At 41.6% G+C, this 14691-nt stretch overlaps 1 protein-coding gene across 5 annotated transcripts in view; it reads right to left on the bottom strand.

The window, feature by feature from the left end:
* The window catches only part of plppr2a (phospholipid phosphatase related 2a), a 71404-nt gene that overhangs the window by 16507 nt on the left and 40206 nt on the right, over window positions 1–14691 (bottom strand). For all 5 annotated transcript variants that reach the window (XM_058652837.1, XM_058652838.1, XM_058652839.1 and 2 more), the window contains exon 4: window positions 4846–5034. In XM_058652837.1, coding sequence (XP_058508820.1) covers window positions 4846–5034 — 189 coding nt within the window. The remainder of the gene's footprint in view (window positions 1–4845; window positions 5035–14691) is intronic.

Genomic DNA, 14691 nt, shown 5'->3' with positions numbered 1-14691 from the left:
AAAGGTACTCGCTTACTGCAGACACGTACTTTGCCTCTTCATCTGAGGTAAGGAGCAGGAAGTGGAACCAAGAAACAGAATTCTTATCCCGTCGGTCGAAGAGCAGACAAGTCGAGAGGCCCCAGTTCACATGTGATGTGTTAATTGGAACGCGAGACAAACACGGGTGTGAGGAAAGGTCAGAAATAGCACGGTAAGTTTGAAAAGGTGCAGGAGGTGTTGATGAGAGAGAGGGAGAGGCTTGGAATAAACCAACATTAAGGCATAAAGGTCACTGTGGTGTGACTTTAGTGATTGGCTGAATGGGAAAGTCTCAAAAAACTTTCAAAAAGCTCATGGATAAACCAAACTTGTGTGTATATTTGGGACATTGTTATGATCTTCAGTTTAAGAGTGTCTGTGTTAGTGTGGTGTCGGATCACAGCAGCCACGTGTCACTAATTGGAAGAAGACCTGCACTCTGGGCTTCCTCCTTCCTCCTCATCATCAAACAAAACCTGTGTTGCTGAAATGTGGCAGAAGATTGTTGTAATGTGTGTGTGTGTGTGTTTGGATACATTGCTGGATACAGTGTTAAGTTAATTCTAAAGATTAAGACAACTAGATATTCTGCTTTTGAGTTTTTTAACTATTAAATTGTAAAATTGTTTAAGAGAAATGATTCATTTTTAAGTAAGGTAGCAGTAATAGGAGAGTGAGGCCATTTTTTGTTTCATCTTTCTTTTAGAGATTAGGTTTTTGTGTCATTCATTTGTTTTTCTCTTTTTTTGCAGGTAGATTTTTGAAGAGAAGTTTTGGTTTGTTATTTTGGCATTCATCCTCTCTAACTTTTAATAAAACTACACTTTTTGAACAATCTTTTGACTTATTTTGACTTTCTTTGGAAAGATGAGGAAGAGGACACACACACACACACACACACACACACACACATTACTCATGGTGTCCCTAGGCCTTAAAATATACAGCAGAATTCTATCAACATTAAAATATTAAAATCAAAGCAGACAAAAGAGTTTAACCTGTTTTTTAAAAATCCAATTATGAAATGTGTGGTCACACGGCGGATTACTGACACGTATTATTGCCTAACAGCAAAAAGAGCCGGTGTGTCAGCTGGGATCGGCCCCAGTTGGCCCCACCACCCTCATGTGGAGGATAAAAGCAGTAGACAATGAATGTGTTGCTGTGTTCTTAGTGAATTTGAAGTCTTCCAGTCACAAAAATAAAATGAAAATGAGTCATACTTGATTTAATTCGGGTTTTCACCTCTTCCTCTTAACAACACAAGTTTCTCTTTCAAAAATGAGTCAGATAAAAAAGAAAGAAAGTCTGCAAAATGTATCAGGTCTACAAAATCTCCACTGAATTAGGTGTACCTAACCGTGGTACCTATGAAGATTTGACACATTTAATAATGAGTGAATATCCATGTGCAAACATGCTGGATTTAATGTGACCGACAGACTGAGGTCAGGAGATGTTAGGTCTCTAATCAGGTCTCTCATCAGGTCTCTCATAGAATTGCCTTTTTATGCTGAATCTTCTGAAAGTGACTGATGTCTGTAATTAGATGTTGGGACTTCTATCCGCCGTGGGAGACGGCAGATAGTTGATCGCGGAGGACTTTCGCGTTGACCCAAATACAGGACTCAGTGTGGCAGGTTCACTTCATGTCATTGTAGTCTGCAGCTATACTGGCTGTGCTTTAGCAGTAATATGATGCCATTTTGTAGGATTCTCTGCTATTAGGGCATGCAAAAAAAACACCCCTGTGGTACGACCATGGTTGCTTGGCAACACAAATACAACAATAGATCCGGATCTCATATTTAAAACCATTCAGGAGGTCAAAACTCTTTTTCAAAATGAATTGCAGCCACTTCATCCCCAAATGCTGGATTGTGCAGCTCACTAGACAAAAGGACATCAAGCTCCTCTAAAAAAACAGCAGCAAACTGCAAATAAACCTCATTCTCACCAGATGGGTTCAGTCACCAGGAGTTAGTGCTGGGATATACCTGGCTGCTTGTTATACACCCCGACACCTCTGTTAGCGCAGGGAGAAGACAGACTCGCTGGTGTTAGTGTAATGTGCTCTGACCCAGATCAAAGTATCCCAGAGTAATTTATCCTGAGCCGGCACAGCTTTAGAAGTCTGCTTGGTTTGGACTATAGTGAGAGCTGCTCGGTGCTAAAAGAGTGCAACTGCTGCACATAATTATCAACAGAAAACATTCCATATTTGTGAGAAAAGAGTTGCTGAATAAACTAATAACGTCTCGGAATATTTGATGTGATGGCCGTATTGGAAAAGTGACATCATTACAGTATATTCACTCATAACTCACAACTTAGCGACGTCCAACAGTAAAAACCAAGTACAGGCCTGGGATTAACGTCGGTGCTGATCGATCTGATCACATACTGACACTCAGTACAGGTCTGAACCATAGACTGTGCATAAGAACCCGATAAAGCCTTGGAAGTAGGATGGAAGTAGCAGTTAGCCACCAGGGGGCGACTCTTTGAATGAAAGTCTATGGAAAAATTAGGTTCTACTTCACACTTTATTTATAACGTCCAAAAACATGCAATATGGGGATTAGGTAAAGAGGTCACTCTAAATTGACCATAGGAGTGAATGGTTGTTTGTGTGTATGTGTGGCCCTGCGATGGACTTAACCCCCCCGTGACCCTCTGGTGGAGGATAGAGTAGTAGATAATGGATGGATAAACATTTTCCTGAGCAGTTCATGGCCTAAATCGCAAGATTCAGGTCCAACAGGTGCCTGGTTGAAGATGTTTGTGAATTTCCAAATTTCAAAAACTGTCATGGCGCATGTCGAGGCTGCGTAAGACTGGAATGTCCATTTTTATTCAGAATCTATGGTCTGAATGCACCCAATGTGTCCTGCATAGACCACCTCCTCACCTGATGACCTCTGGTCCCAGGTTTATTGATTTGTTGAGGTCAGTGAGGGACGTCCCTGCTCTGATGGCATAGAGCAGCATGGGATTGCGCCTTGTGTGTCAGAAGTGACCAGATGTGTTGAACTGAAGTAGATGGACGCACATCCAAATCTCACACTGTGGGCAAGGCCATGGTCAGTGCTAACCAATGAGGAGGGGAGTGACATTTGCACTTTATAAGTGGATTAAATTCAGATCCATTCAACTACAGGTATTTCAAGACCATGTGTGAGGGTTTGGTGGATCCAAGTCATATAAAAGCATAATTCACAGTACAGTTTGGGCAAGTCGCAGCCAATCACAGACCAGGATGAGGGTGACAGCTGTAGTTCATCATAACGAAGAAGAGGACGGCCAGAGGGGGTGACATTTGGAGCTGTTCACACGATACTGTGATATTCTTGCTTTTTTATCATCATATGCTCAAAGAAATGCTCAAAACAACCTAAATTAACCCATGATGATGTCATGACAGGACATATCATAGTGACCACATGACCGTGTGGACCTGATTTGACTTTCAGTGTACAGTGAAAAGTCTCTCATGACCTTGGTGGAATTCATTTGTCGTCAACTCTATTAAAATTGAAGAAAAGATTTAAGTAATTGCTGTAAGCGTCACCTTTGTTTCTTCAAGGTTAGAATAATAAACACCTGGTTAAAGTTAGGGAAAGGTTGGAAAGGAGACGTGTATTAAAGTGTGATGAGTCATCCACCGCCAAACACAGACTCTGTTGTTGTGTATTAGCGTCACCTGGCTCCCTCCTTTGCTTGTGTCATACGCACTGAGGCCATATGTCATCGTTGGGCACTTGTTAAAACCACTGATGCTGCCAAAGCTTTTCCTCACAAGAGAAGCGTAAAAGAAAATAGAAAGAAAATAGATAAAGCCTTCCACATTGCTCCAAACGCACAAAGTGCTATACTTATCGATTCATATTCACTCATTCAATCCTTCATATACAGTACGTGAACTAAACTGTGGCTGTGAGAGAAACTCCATAATAACCTGTGACCTCTCTCTGCATGTAAACCAGTTTGTCTTTGTGTGTGTTTTTGTTTTCCAGTGCTTGTGATGCTGCTCAGGTTATTTGTTATTTGTCTACTTTGTAACTGTGGCTGTGGGATGGTTGTGTTCCGTGGGGTTTTGTGTGTGTGTGTGTGTGTGTGTTGTGTGTTGTGCTGGGAAAGTAAGGTGTTCAGGTGTGTGTGTGTGTGTGTGTGTCTGTGCTCAGAGTCAGTGCCAGGTGTTCTGCGTTTAACGCTCACTGCCTTCGCTCTCGCTTGGGGCGAAACATCTAACCTCACACAAACACAGCGACCAACAACGCAGAGAAAACAACAGTTGAATCACAGCAAATTGTCTCGTTGTCTTTTTTAACTCTAGTTTTTCTTTCTGCTGCCATCACGCTATCATCACTCTGTCCCAACTCCAACCTTTGCACCGACTCTTATTGTGTCTCTTTGACTTCTGTTTCTCAAATGACCCTTTCACTGACATCTCTGCATGCTCTCTCTCTCTCTCACACACACACACACACTCACACACTCACACACACTCACACACACTCTCTCTCACACACACACACTCACACACTCACACACACACACTCACACACTCGCTGCCTGTCAAGAAAATAAGGGTTTACCTCTGTGTAGTTTAGCACAAACACCAGAGGTGATTCATCACGTCTGCATGAACCAACACATCATAAGAGGAGCCAGCAAACTCAGATGTTAACAACAAATCAAACAAATATCAACTCTTTCATTTGTCCACACTCTCTTTCTTGGACACACACACACTTATAACCTCAGAAGTGTGTCCCTCCATCTCTCCACATTTACTCTCACACTGATTCTAACTCTTACCGTGAGTGTGGGGATGACTGTGACGAGCGAGTAGATGAGCACCGGCGGGATCTTGCTGGTGTCCTCTGGACCGGGGTAGGGCTTAGAAAAGGTCTTGTCATAGCAGAAGAAGCCCTGGATGTGCACCGGGAAGGTGTCCGTGTACTCAAAGTAATAAGCCAGCAGCACCGTCCCAGCCATGATCACCAGCTGGAAATAGAACATTATCCCTCCGTTAGGAAGCCAGAGGACACAAGGTGATGCAGAGGAGGGAGAGGTGGAGGTGGTAGAGGAGGAGGAGGAGGAGGAGGAGAGGAAGACGGGAGTATCAAGCCCCTGTTCCCCTCAGCCACAGGATGATGCATAGGAATTATGGAGCAGGAGACAGACAGAGGGAGAGGTTCTGTGTTTGTAACAAGACAGAGGGTGAGAAAGAGAGAAGTGTAAGAGAGAGAGGGTGGTAGGGGGGGGAGAGGAAGAGCAAAACAGAGTGTGGGAACGATAACAAGACAAGAAAGACAAAAGATAATCTGCAAGGAGGTTTGTCTCTCGAAGAGATGAACAAAAAAACAGAATAAAAGAGGGTTCCACCACCACAAGCTGCAAAAACATTGAAGTGCAGAGCGAGAGAGCGAGAGAGTAAGGAAGCGAGGGAGGGAGGGAGGGAGGGAGGGAGGGAGGGAGGCAGGTGGGAGGGAGGGAGAGAAAGGGGTAGCAGCCTTTATGCTGCAAGCACTCATGAAATCTACTGTTGAGCTGTGGGTGTATTTGTGGATTGTGTGTGTGCATGAACATGATTGTGGGCTGTGAGGACACATTTTGTCTCAAACCCGTCTTTGTGAGGACATTTGAACGTTGGGACGACATGTTGGCTGGTCCTCAGAAATCTGAGGGTCAGGACTTGGTTTCAGGGTTTAGGTTGGGTTTAGGTTAGGTTCAGTTTAGACATTAACTGGTTATGGTTAAGTTTAAGGCTTTGCTTTTCTGTCCAAATGAATGGAAGTCAATGCATGTCCTTAAAAGGACAGCTGTGCAAACCTGTGTGTGTGTGTGTGTGGCAAGAGCCACCATCTGATGACACCTCGGATCAAAAGTTCAATCTATGAAATAAACTTTGACCCTTTTCTTTTTATTTGGATTATGCTTTCCAGTTTAAAGATCCAGTCAAGACGCAGGACCACACACTTTCAGGGAGGAGATTCCAGGGATTTGGGATTTAACATCATGTCAGAATGTAAACAGACATCTGACTGTCTGTGTACAAGTTACAGTTCTAAACAAAAGTACGCAACATCTGTTTCCTGGTCAACGCGCTCTCATTGTTTTATTGCAGGGTTTGCTGTTCGGTCATAAATATCAAACATGTTATTTGATATTGGGAAGACTGACGCGCCCGATGAGGTTAAAATCGTGTATGTTAATCTCACACTACAGGATAATCTGTTCAGATCATCCTAAAATTAGAAGGCAACACACGGGCCACATCAGGACCAAAATCAGGTGGTGTTTGAGTTCTAAATTGCCTGCACCATGTGATCAGATAGCATGAAATGGGAATATATGTTTGTATATATATATATATATATATATATATATATATATAAACATATAAATATATATATATACACATATATATATATATATGACAAAAGATGTATGCGTGTGATGGTGCACTTACACATACACGGACATGTGTATTTGTTTCTTTATTTGTGTCTAAGTGAACTTCTACTGCGTCTCCCTCGGGGAAGATGTGTTTTGCTATCTGCGGTTGTCATGGTGAAGAGATGGCCGAGAAATTGGGTTTACAATACTTAGTATTTTTAGTGCTTCCACACTGTGTTGGTAAAGAGCAGTCCTTTTGTTTGGGGTAATGCTAGCGGTGCTCGTGAGTGTGCGTGCGTGTGTGTGTGTGTGTGTGTGTGTGTGCGCGCGTGATACACCTGATAGGAGCTTTGCGGGTGAGCTTGCTTGGACCGAGTGAGGAAGGTTTTGATATGTGCGTGACTCATGGAGCTTTACCTTGTTTTGTCTTTTGATAATATTGGCGTTCCTCCTCCTCCTCTGCATTTCTCCCTGCCTACTGTGACTCATGCCTGTGACTGTTAAACTGAAGGAACACCACTAATTCACGAGGCTGCCTTAAAGCGACACAGTGTTAACCACAGTTTTAACCTTTAAATAATGTCCCTGAGATGACTTCGATGATGCAGGGGGAATGTCTGCATCGCCTGCATCGCCTGCATCGCCTGCATCGCCTGCATCGCCTGCATCTGCCCGATGGAACTTCAGGTTTCGGGTCCATGCCACTGGAAGAACTACAATCTTTAACCTGGATATTCACATGTCCATTCATATGATGTGTTTCAATACATTCTCTCGTCACCTTAATTTACATTTAACTATGCTACAAACGTGTAAAAGCAGCATGAAGTCAAGTGCTATGTGGCATAAGACTCAGTACTTAGACCATACTACTAGTTTTTCCATTTTCAAACAGCATTTACAAACAAAAATCATCTACCTCCAGACTACTAACACACCCGCACAAGACAATCCAGACTCTTTTCATGTGTCGTTCCACGCTGGTGGAATGACCTACTGAACGCTCCCAGAACATCCTGTCTATCTTCAAGAAGCTCTTGAAGACCCAGCTCTTCCAAGAGCATCGTTCTGTCCCAGCACTCACCTTTACCCACTTCCCCTGCACCATCACTTGGATCCACTTCTGCACTCTCACCCTCTGTCAGGCCACTGTTCCCATCTAATGGATTTATATCTTATATATCTGATATCTTATTCCTCTTTTCAATCTCAATCCATCTGTCTTCTCTGTCCAAAATGTGCACTTCTATATTCTCAACAGAGCGGTTCGAGTGGTTCAATGGACAGGTACACTGAGTGTGTGTGCTGGTATAAACAGGGAGTAGATGATTCTCTCTTTTGCAGCATTAGATAAGTGAAAGTCAGTCTTAATGAAGCTTTTCCTTTACAACTCATTGTTTCCAAAAATGTCTCTATTTCTGGGTAAAGTTTTAAATCTAAACTTCGCTGTTTTCAGGGTTCAAAAACACCGGGGTAATATGGAGGGCAAGCACATGCAGAGCAGGAATTATGCTTTTTTTTTTTTTTTAAATAAAAATGCAGTGATGTAGAGATGTTGACTTAGAGACTGCATTTTATTTTCATCAAAAAAGCGTGAACATAGAGCACAGCATCTCACTCTGACTTATTCTACAGCAGCGACACAAGGACGGATCAATGGCAATGACGACTCGCGGCTTATCAAGATGAAAGGTCACATTACAACGAGTCATGTTGGTAGGCTGTCACAGGCAGACGAGAAGCTGCCTGATCGGAGCGACTTCATCTGCTCCCGACCTTCTAAAAGGATGTCACCGCTGCCCTCGGAGCCCGTCTTCAACATCACTGCTGTGCAAATGCACTTCACAGCCGTCAGGTTATCAAGCCATTTCCACACTTCGCCTCATTACACGCCAACTGAGATCTAACTCAATTATTCCAGGTATGCGGATATTTCCAACAAGCTTCAGTTCCTTGCAGAGAGTGTGGGTAAGTGGAACGAGTCACACAGGATATTAGTGTCTCGTTGATTTCAGTGAGGTGATGTGAAATGTGCTCATCAGAGATAAAGGGAGCGCTAATCTCATCCAATCCTTTATGAATGAAAAGACAATGGACAATAACTATGAGCATGTACTTTAAATTGCATTACTTTACACTCTTTTCAGTTATACTTGTATGACAAATGACTGTACTACTTATTTAAGAAGGTTTTCTGGACAATGAATTGAATTAAATTGACTTCATGGTGAAGGACAATTTGTTTTACCTATTTCTGAGCGTGCCATTAAATATGATTTGATTGGTTGAGGCTGGGAAAGTTGAACAATTTCAACTTCTGACGCACACCGGGTGAGCAAAGCAACACAATAGAGCGCCGCACGCCACTGGCAGGTAAAGAACATGGCTCATCCCATAGACTTAGACAGCAGACAGCACATAAATCAGGCAATATCTCAGAAAACTCGTCTGTTCTCCGTCAGTTTTCATCATAAAAGTGAAGATTGAAGATTGGCTGTTGTGCCCCGAGATGCCAAAACAGCCAGAGACATGTTAATGTGTGAAAATGTTACCATTCAAACGTGCTCACAGCGAGCAGAAGACATCGGATTAACTCTGGGTAAATAATGGACTCGGTCTAACTGACATACAAGTCTGCAATTATTGACATTACACTGTCTGCTGCTCATGTTGACACTTCACTGCACAGTTTACATCTACAGAGACCGATCGAGTGACAGAGTGAATATATAGTGGATCCTTATAATGCCCCCGTGTGCTTTTCAAGAGTTTAGAAACAGGTGGAAAAGGACATTACTCCAGACCTGCAGCATCCTGACATCTTCAACTTCCTGATTAACTTCCCTTCATTTTACTCCAGAGAGTCACTGAAAGTTTACAAGAGCCTGGAGGAAAGGAAATGGACGTTATCTGGCTCTGTGGCTCTGGCTAAAAAGATTGTGTTGTTGTCACACAACGCGAACCACGTCGTGCCAATGGAAGTCGCAGTAATTTGACCTAAAAACAGTAATGTTTTGGACGAGAAACATGGTTCCCATTTATGTCTCTGGCTGTTTTGGCATCCCGGCACAATAGCTATCTACAATCTTCACTTTTATGATGAAAACAACAAGTTTTTCTGAGATATCGCCTGATTTATGTGCTGTCTCCTGTATAAGTCGATGGGATAAGCCATGTTCTTACCTGCCAGTGGGCGTGTTATAGAGTTGGAGCTCTATAGACCCACAATGCAGTTAGGCAACGTTTGACTGTTTCAATTTGTCACTAAGTGTTGGACAAAATCAGCCGCCAAAGTCAAACAACCTGCTCTGTTTTTGTTTTTGACACGGACGCATGTTTTACTGCGGAACTACAAACCTGCTGACTTAACTCATGTAAAGGGAACATCACAAGTTGCTGAGTTGTACATTAAGTCTCCAGTGGCCCATTTAGTATGAGTATGAACATAAAGTAAAAACATCAGCGAGTCAAAGCTTGTTCCATGTGATACACCTTTAAATTTGACCTGAAGTTGGATATTACCGGTGTCAGAAAGGTCAGAGAATTGAGCAGAGATTCACCGTCATGTTCCCAAAGCCACAAACGGATGAGATTCTGCCCTTTTCTTAAACAACTATTCACTTTTACCTGATCTCTATCTGTATGTATGACAGCAGAAATGTCACTGTGCCCCTCTCCACCTTTAAATACTGTCCCGCTCAGAGTCGCCGCCTCTTCTCTTTTTCTTCTCCCCGTCTGTTTCTGTCATCCTCCATTTTTCCCCACTCTCACTCTAACATTTCTTCCACTCCTCCACCCTGACTCTCACTCTTGGCAAAAGTTTCACACATCTGAATTTCAACATCAGCTGCTGAAATGACACACTGGGCAGCGAGACTGGGCATCGACATGTGCACAGCATTTTAGGAACAAGTCACGGCAACAGCCGATGGCATGTGAGGGACCGACCACAGTGAGCTGCCCTGGAAAGTAGCATCACTTGCCCTCTTTTCCCATAACCTGGATTTGTTCCTCCTTAAATCCTTAATTTGCTGGTGCAAATGACTATCAGGGATTGACAGCTTTATGGCATCAGCCATATTTGATTATCTCTACTAATACTTAATGCATGTGAAGGCATGTTTCTTTAATGATGACCATCTAAATATAGACCTGTGTCTATTATATATATAAGAGTGTTGTTAGTGTACAACAGAGGGTTTCACACTTATTGCTCTGTGTAATTTCCAGTTACTGACATTGTGATGCAGTTTGAAACGGTGAGTGACGCAATGTTGAGATGATTTTGACCCGAAAATAACATTTTGAAAACTCTAAATAAGTAAAAGGCATGGATAGTTCAACATTTACTGTGGAATATGACTTTTTTTCAGTCATTTTTCAGCTCAGTATTGTTATTGGTACCCCAATAATGCAGTATTTAAGATTTATACTGTGTACTTTATGTCAGCTCCACAGTAAAACACCTTCAGTGATACATAAGCTCGTATTCATGTGCAGATGGTGAAATAGCTTTCATATTGATCTAATGTTGGTACATTCTTACATCAGATTTTTACAAAATTGCAGTCTCAAATTTAAAGACTAAAATACACAGAGGCTTTACTCATTCTTCTTGCAAAAAGGATCCAGCCACTCACCTCTGCATCACTCTGTGCTACGTGTTTTTCCCTTTACTGAGTAAAATAAGCACACTTTCATACCGCTAGGAGTTAAAGCTGCAGTGCGTAACTTTTGGAGATTCAAGTCTGTTTGGTCTTAGTAACAGACACAATGTAACCTTATGTGTGCGCTGCATCTTTCACCTGAACAGGGCTCTGTCAAGCAAAACTATCAGACCTGACTGGGGGAGCATGGCTTACAGTCTGTCATATGTTGCCTTACATCTGTCTGGACACAACACAGGAACTTATGTGACAATGATTTAAATTTGTTTGCATTTAAAAGTTAAATCAAACAGATTTACCACCACATGCAGAACTTCAGTTAAAATTAAAAGATTATTTATGCTACATGTAGCAGCCATAACGCTTTGACATGTGTCACATTGTCTTTCTCTTTGTGTTTTCCCTCTTTTCTCTCTCTCGCTTTAATCTCTGGAGGTCGACTCGGGCCCCTGGACGCTGTTAAAGCCGTGTTCCCAGAAAGAGCAGTTTTGTGTTGTACGGACAGAGGATCTGGAGCAGAAGGACGACAAGGCACAGGGGTCCGGCGTCAGACGCAAGCTGTCCATTAACAGGCCTGCTTTCAGTGCACGCTACATTGCACCTGGCCAGCATGACAAGATGAGGAGGAGGAGGAGGAGGAGGAGGAGGACGCTCAGTGGAAGGAAGGAGGCAGGAAAGAAGTGAATAAGAAACAAGAATAGGAGAAGGTTGAAAAGACGACTAGAGGGAGTGAATGCGCAATAAGGAGGTGGGACAAGATAAGGGAGATGATGAAGATGAGGCAAGGACAGAAGAGAGTGGAGTGTGATTGTGTTTCAGGTAAAAGAAACGACAAAGGAGGAAGTGATGAGGAACAGGTGCGAAAGCTCTGGGGTAAAAGTGGAAAAACTGAACCACCTCCTCCTCTCTTCTCTTCTCTTCTTCCTCCTCTCTTCTCTTCCTCGTTTCCTTTCTCGTCCTCTTTTCCCCTCATTGTTGTTCCTACAGAGGCTTCTGCTTCTCTCCACCTCACACAGATTCCCCAGTGTTGACAGCATCAAAGGTGATGACTGTGATTCAGCTTGTCGAATGTTGAACATGACAATCAAGAGGATTACGCTTTCATGCTCAGTCACTGTAGGTGGCTGCGACGGCGCCTGTGCAACTTCAACCGCATGGTTTTCTGACAGCTCTCTCTCTCTCTCTCTCTCTATGACTGAGAGGGATTATGGAAAGATGTCTAAATCTGCATAAGCGTGCCAGAATATTCAGCAAGATAGTGCCAACTCTTTGTTGGTAGCATTTCAAGCGTTTTAAAGCAGCTATAAGTGATATTTACCGCACATAAAGTTAAGTCAAAGGGAATTTATGTCTGGAATCCCCTTATCTTTAGCAATTTGTCTTATACGATGGAATATTAGGGCCAAAGTGAAGTTTTTTTTTTCTTAAATCTTTCGAGAATAAAGTCATAATATTATGAGAATAAAGTAGTATTTATTATTCAAGAAAAATCTCAGATGATCAGCTGCAAATCTGCATCAAGATGAGCAAAGTTACATTTTGATTGGGGATTCACAAATAAAGAAAGAATCCCAGACTTGGAGGAAATGGTCTTTTTGTGGACTGGAGGAGCCATTGCTGCCAGTGGTCGACTGCAGACTATCACCGGTTACTTCTGTGTTCTGTTGCTATTTAATATTAATACATTAGAGAATGATAATAAAGAATCTCATAATATTACGACTTTATTCTCGTAAATTACGCCTTTATTCTTGTAATATTATGACTTTCTTGTAATATTACAACTTTATTCTCATAAAATTATGATTTTATACTCGTAAAATTATGACTATTTTAATATTACGACTTCATTCTTATAATATTACAACTTTATTCTCGAAAGATTACATTTTTTTTCTCTTCAGTTCGGCCCTAACACTCAATACTGTCATTTTCAAGTTGTTTTCACCCAAACTAAAGTATGAATCATTCAAGTTTCATGTCTTTATGTTACATTCAGTTTTTATTCACAATCTGTCTTATGATATAATGACGATGTTTTTTTTTTATGTTTTGTCATAAGGTCTGGACAGTGTTTTAAGGCAGCTTTTATACCAGTTATTAGTTTGGGTAAATTAAAATAATTAAAATAAAGTAAATAGCAATAGAAATATTGAATTTACATTCACCAGATGACCAAACCCTGACTCACAATAAATGATAGTGTTGCCACAACTATAGAGAATCTATAAATATGCAACTTCAGGTCTATGACATTTCGCTTGTTTACCCCTTCAGCTTAATTGTGAAACTCTAAGTGATGCCACATCACCCCTGTGTCAATTTACAATGTGTTGTGATTATGCTGTGCTGGTCGTTGCTGTGTGGCTTCTCATTTTCTTTTCTTTATTAAACCCTGTAACACAGAGCGTATCACAGACGACACGTTTGTAAAAGCGCACTTTGCATTACCGTAACTACGCGATGGTCTGTGTTAAAGCTGAGAAGTTGCACGTCAAAACCAATATGTGGTTATTACGGTAATTTCACGCGTGCTGTTGCAGGAAGCTGGTTTTTGTCATCAGAGAAGAGAGAGTTGGAAAAACGCCTGTACATAGCTGTTTTAGGACAGTGAGACAAAGACTGAAACAAATGTTATTTAAAATATGTTTTATCCTGTTCACATTTCAAATTTAACACACTTGTACGACTGCAGTGTTTTTTCATTGTACATTTTTAATACACTATTTTAACGTGTAGTAAATTGTAAATAACTGACAGATATTTAAAGTTATTCTGGACTCACAGGATAATTTTCTGGCTTTTTCTGGTTAAAATAAGCAAAAAAAAGAGAAAAAAAAAGAACATTGGACATTTTGAGGCTTAGGTGTTAAAGGGTTAATAGTTGTTTCTTTTTTTTTTAAAGAATATAATATTATTGCACCACGTCTTAAAATGTATTGCAACATATCTTGTTAGCTTTCTTTATGAAGTCCATGTGTTGCCTTGTATTTTCCTCCGTGTGAAGCTCTCCAAAGACGTCTGATGTACAACTTTATGTGTCGCTTTGACAACTCCAAAAACAGCATCACTGGTTCTCATCCAGGCTCAGACGGCGTTGGCACCATCGCCTCTGTGTGAATGTTGTCTAAAGTAACTTTATTTTATTAGTCCAAACTAAAGATTGAATTGAGTTGTTGGTTACATAATGATGTAGTACATGTGTAGTACGTTTGTTTCTGTGTTAAAGAGGAGAAACACGACACACACACAGTTTGTGACCCACTGATGGATCTAGGTTTCCTCTGCTACATCTACATCCACTGAGGAGTGTGACCTTGTATAGTTGTTATTTCATAGTGAGTTGGAGTCTTGTTTCCTCAACTCGTTTCAGCCAAAAACCTCCTACCTGCCATCGCGGCTGCCAGTGCAGCAACCATACCAACCCACACCCTGCACTCCCACTCACATATTCCCACATACTACTACAGTATTTCCTTGTTGCCTCTTATTCACCCATCATTAAACAAAAGAAAATATCCTGCACTCAAATGGAAAGATTTCTGTCATCCTAATGTGGGTTATCCACTGTGAAGTGGAAAGTGACAGGCGGTCA

This window comes from Solea solea, chromosome 16 (assembly GCF_958295425.1).
Source record: "Solea solea chromosome 16, fSolSol10.1, whole genome shotgun sequence".
Classification (NCBI taxonomy): domain Eukaryota; kingdom Metazoa; phylum Chordata; class Actinopteri; order Pleuronectiformes; family Soleidae; genus Solea; species Solea solea.
This window is presented reverse-complemented; position numbering and strand designations above follow the sequence as displayed.